A 5,597-nucleotide genomic window follows, 5' to 3' on the forward strand; every position below is an offset into this window, starting at 1 on the left:
TTCTTACTATCCATATTTAGTAGTATTTAGTAGTAGGGATCTTTTAATATTGCTTCCTTTTTCTGTAACTATATAGACGGCTGTTGGAAATGTTGAATTTTAGATTAATATGTCACTGCCCTGCTACCTGTCTATCCTAGACCATTAGTGCAGCACATCACAATAGGGATGGACACTCTAAACTTCCTTATTTTTGTTAGACAACCTACAAATATAACTTTCTCTCCCAGCCATGTACAGGCAGTCCCCGAGTTACGAACACCCGAGTTACCAACGACTCCTACTTACGAATGGCCTCAAATGCTGGCCACTTGTGCTCTACTCTGGTCCTGGATACCTCCAAGCAAATATTACCTAAGCAGCTTAGTGTTCAAAATTGTCTGTATACAGAGTTTTTACTTCTGTCAAGCAATTTCCACCCCCCCTCCCCCTTCCTCTTCAATGCTATAAATCTCATGCCCTGACCTTCAACTGTGAAATGTCAGAGCCCTTACTGGCTTTTGATAATTTGCTATATAAGAGAAAAAAAAAAAAATTAAAAGAGTTTAAGTAGAAAACAACAGGAAAATACAGCTCCTGTTATATCATATTTTCTTAGCAACTTTTTTAGTGTGATTTAAAAAAAAAAATAATACAGATATAACAACATATTATGATGTGCAATGCTATCTCCTAAACCCAAAGGGCTGAGTTAGTAGCAATGAGTCTTGGGATTCATTTTTTCCCCAAAGACTTTTTTTAGTAGCAATTTCTTATAAAGGAATATGTTCTTTATAAAATCTCAGAGCTCATTGCTTTGTGTAGAAATGCCTGCTACATGTAGAGCGTTCATTTTCTCCATTTTTTTTCTATTGAATGTTCATTTTAACACTGCATTTAGGGTGTATTGTAACATTTTTGGACTTGTGTCTTTAAAAAGTTGGAAAATTATGACATTTTGATAAAGTAGGTAAGTACCACAACAGTGACCAGTGGTCCTCATGTTTAGATCCAGACCATACTCAAAGTTTCCCGAAACATATTCAATAATTTTCCAAAATTACCAAACCTAAACTGAATCTACTTGTGTGTAGATTTATCCAAAGGAAAAGAAGCAATGCAGATTATTCATATTAATTAAGCAAAGTTTTAATTAAATCATTTCATACTGTATTCTGTATTCTTTGCAAAGCTTAGAGAGCTGGTGAAACTGAAAATATTTTAAGTAGATTCTAGGGCTTAAAAACTTAGTGAAACATATTTTTTCTCTCTAGCTAACAGTAGCCACACAAAACACACACAGGTATTACTTTATCAAAATATTTTGCATTTCATTTCCAAGTAATGCTTAATGAAAGTTGAAAGCCAATTTGGGGACTTCAGAAAACTAAGTGCAAAGATTTAATGATAAATTCCTTACAATGTAGACATTAAAGGATATTTATAAGCAGCAAGTGAAAAAATTCTGTTCTCAGTATTCAGTAATTGTTGGCTTTGATTAATCACTGCATACTCCTAGAAGTGTCGGCAGCTGCTCCAGACACAATTATATAAAGATACAAAGTAACATCTAGTTACTTTTGTATAATTCTGTTCATTCATATGCAGAGAAAAGGGATGAGCTTAGAAGCAAATTATGTCAGTTAAAGCAACCTGACAAGAAAAAAAAATGTTTTAATAGATTTTTCCTCTGTTTTATTCCCTATTAACCCTTAGTTTACTCTGATCAGCCCTAATTAATTCCCAAGTCTCCTTTTCCCTTCAACAATTATTTTTCTGCTGTTGCTTTTGTTTGTTTCTATTTTATTTACTATTACTATTTTGTTTTTTGTTTTGTTTGTTAATATGTTTATACATTTAACATATATTTACACATATCTCATTTAAAACAGCATAAAATTGGAAAACAAAATAAAAAATAGAATAAACAGGTCCATAGCAAAAATATAAAAAATGCTCTGGTCCATAGGGGGTGAACATGTGTGAGAGGTAAAGTGGTTAAAACAGCGCACCCCCCCCCCCTTCCAACACCTATACTAACTACCCTGTAGAAAGAAGGTGCCTATTCTCACCTATTCTCAGAGCACTCCAGTCCAGTTACATGATCTCTCCAGGTGTTAAAGGGGGGATGGGAGCTCTTTTAAGCTTAGTTATTTCTAGACTGAAATTTCACTTTAATTACATTGACCCTAATTTTATGCAATGACACATAATAAAAAACAAACAAAAAAAAATTATAAATAGGATCTATAAGAGAGCATTAAGAAGTTGCTTTGCCAAAGGTAAATAGACTGTTCAGTTTACAAAGGATTTTTAACCTTGCAAGAGAATTTCCATTTAGCTGGGAGAATGAGATGAAGCTCTGCTAACTTCCATTTTTTTCTACTTTGACTGGATTTAGTATTATTTTCAAATTGAAGTTTAACTAAGAGAAAATTCCCTTGTAAAGTAAACAGGCTATTTGCATATAATAAATCAACCCCTAAGAGTTAAAGCTGTCCATACATTAGTCAGCTTTTTTTGTTCAACCAGCGGATTGAACAAAAAAAAAAAAAAACGTACCTGATTCCCCCATCCACAAATATGAGGTGGATGAGGGAATCCTCCCTGCTGTCACAATGTATTCTGACAGTGAGGAGGCTTCCCACTGTCAGAATACACAGATCAGTGCTCTATTCTAGAGCCTGCAGCACAGATTGAGTGGCTAAAATCCAACAGGGCAGTTGAACAGAAGCTGATAGGTAGATCAACTTCTGTTATACCACAGTGGCTATACTTGAATCAAAATTTGGCCAGTCCCTGCTGAACTGCCCAAATTTCAATCCATGTATGGCCAACTTAAATTTATGTTGGTTGTGCTGTGTAATTTTTACTCTGCTGATGCTTTTAAATCACATTCAGACTTCAAAGGTGGGTTGAAACCTAAACTATGAGGAACTTCTCATTATTGATTTTTTTTGTATTAGGATTTCTTTATGTGAGGAATAGCCTGTGAGTGTTCTAGCATTATCAGCAGATGTGTTTCAGGATCTCCAGGTCACAGGCATATTGGAGTGGAGAGATGAGATGCAGTACAGCAGTACCTGGATGTAAAACTACAAAGAAAGAGCAGGTAGGCTGTGCTAAACTCAAAGTTTAATTGTCAATTATGACTGAAGTGTACCTTTATGCTTTTATTTTGCTTACATTGTATTCATGTTGATATTTTCTACAAAACCATGGAGAATCAAACATCTACAAAGGAGTTTTACATCCTGCCATTTTCCATTAAATCCAGTTTATTAACTTTTTATCTTAATTTCTTTTTTTTCATCTATTTATTTACCGTGTTCACCAATGCATTCATAATAATGCTGATATTATCTTCTAAGTGCCTACATACCCCAATGTACTTCTTTATCTGTAACTTGTCCATTGTTGACATTTGCTATACCACAATCACTGTTCCTAAACTTCTGTACATGCTTATATTAAAGAAAAACACAGTGTCTTACAGTGAGTGCTTCACCCAGATGTATTTCTATTTCTTAGATGCAAGCGCAGAGGATATTTTCATTCTTGCAATGGCATTTGATCGGTATGTTGCAATTTGTCACCCTTTACACTATCATCTTATTTTAAATAAGAAGAATTGCTTCTTTCTAGTGGCTGGGATCTGGATACTAGGAAGTTTCAATTCATTTGTAATCACTTTCCAGGCATCAAAAATGACTTTTTGCCAATCAAAGATCATCCACCAGTTTTTCTGCGATGGGAAAGCTCTCATAAACATTGCTTGTGCTGGACTGAATTATTTGTATACTGTCATATATGTAGATGTTTTCATGTTTGGGTTTTTACCATTCTTTTGCAGTTTAATGTCTTATGTAAAAATTATTAAAGTTGTTTTGCAAATTAATTCCAAGGAAGGACGTAAGAAAGCCTTTGCCACCTGCTCTTCTCACCTCATTGTCATTATCATGTACTATACTACTGCTGTGTCTGTCTACATGGTGCCAAAGTCTTCAATTGTCCTAGAACAAATCTGTTCTGTTCTCTACACTATGATTATACCCATGATAAACCCTCTTATTTACAGTTTGAGAAATAATGATGTAAAAATGGCTTTGAAAAAACATTCAAGACAATAAAATCAATGGCCCAACAAGCAACCAACAAATACTAGTGAGAAATCTTTTCCTTGCTACTAGACAACTCAAACTGGTGAAAGTCAAAAACTGCATGAGCATGTTCCTGGTCAATAAAATCTAACCAGCATCCAAAATTTTATGTCACACAGTATTTGCACACTTATTTTGGAAAAAATACACTTTCATGAATTAAAAAAATAATAAAACAGTAAAGTTAGTGCCCTTTTTTTGTATAATGTGAAAGATGATGTTACACAGAGTAAATGGATATCTAAGATGTCATGCTTTAAAATTGCGCACACTATTGGAATGGTGACAAATTACAGTACTTGAAAATCTCCACAGGTGACGCTTTAAAAATGTCTATTGGTTACCAGTTTAGAGTTAGAGAGGAGGTCTAGTACTAGAATTATTTCTCTCACTCTAACAATCGCAGTGATAACTCACATGTGTGGTTTGAACACTGTTTACATTTGCGGTCGCGACTTACGTATGCGCTCGCTTCTGTGGGCGAGCACGGAGGGATGGGGTTCTTTACTTTTTTTTTCCCCTCATTTATTTTATTTTATTTTTTTTATGTTTACATTGTCCCTTTGAAAAAAAAATTCTGATCACTTTTATTGCTGTCAGAAGGAATGTAAACATCCCATAGGATAACATAATAGGCCGTGACAGGTACGCTTCTGGGTTACTAGATCAGAGACCCGATCAAAGCCAATTCCGGCTTTGTTCAGGTCTCCGGCCAGCAGGTGGATGTGCTGGCTGGTCGCTCGGCCTCCTGGTGGGACAGGAGAGCCCGGGCGACCCGCGGAAGGCAATGGGAGGAGGGGACGTCTCGTCCCGCTGCTTGGTATAACAGCCGAGTGGCTTCTTAGCATTGGTTGTTATCCCAAGAAAGCCAACCGCCGCCTCTAAAAAACAGTACTGGGGTGATGCCTGCAGCTGCAGGCATCACCCCGGTACAACCCGTTCAAGCCGAGGCTGCATTTTTTTGTATGGTCGACATGAACTGGTTAAGATACCTATAGCTGGGCAATTAAACATCAATGTGGGGGAGAAACCCAACTTCTCCTCATTCATTTCACTATTGCCTTTTTAGTCACACAAGTTTCTCTCATTATTCTTCCTCTCCTTAGACCAGAATAGCTCATAGCTCATTAAACCTATGATTTACCCTATTTACCCTATGATTTAAAGTATACATGCAATACCTTGATTTGGTATGTCAGTGTTGTCCTTATGTGCTATATACTTTCTATATTGTAAATAGTAATCGTGCGTACATATAATTACACTGTAAGCAGCTCCCTGCACTACTTACATTTTTTACTTTACCTATTGCAATAATATTTTTCCAAAAGTACAAAACAAATAAAAGTAGCAACACAGAAAGACTGCTGGGTTTTAAAATACAGCTAAAGGCAACCCACTAAATACAAGTCTACAATTCAACATTTCCAGAACCTTAAAGCAGACCTTCAGTAATTT

The 5,597-nt window shown here is 35.8% G+C and overlaps 1 protein-coding gene across 1 annotated transcript; it reads left to right on the plus strand.

Annotated features, from left to right (window-relative positions):
* Window positions 1-3,197: 3,197 nt before the first annotated feature.
* LOC141148003 (olfactory receptor 1F1-like) lies at window positions 3,198-4,109 on the plus strand. The gene has a single exon (XM_073635158.1). It carries the CDS (start codon window positions 3,198-3,200, stop codon window positions 4,107-4,109), a length of 912 nt encoding a protein of 303 aa, XP_073491259.1.
* Window positions 4,110-5,597: the final 1,488 nt, after the last annotated feature.

Source organism: Aquarana catesbeiana, linkage group LG06 (assembly GCF_042186555.1).
Source record: "Aquarana catesbeiana isolate 2022-GZ linkage group LG06, ASM4218655v1, whole genome shotgun sequence".
Taxonomy (NCBI): domain Eukaryota; kingdom Metazoa; phylum Chordata; class Amphibia; order Anura; family Ranidae; genus Aquarana; species Aquarana catesbeiana.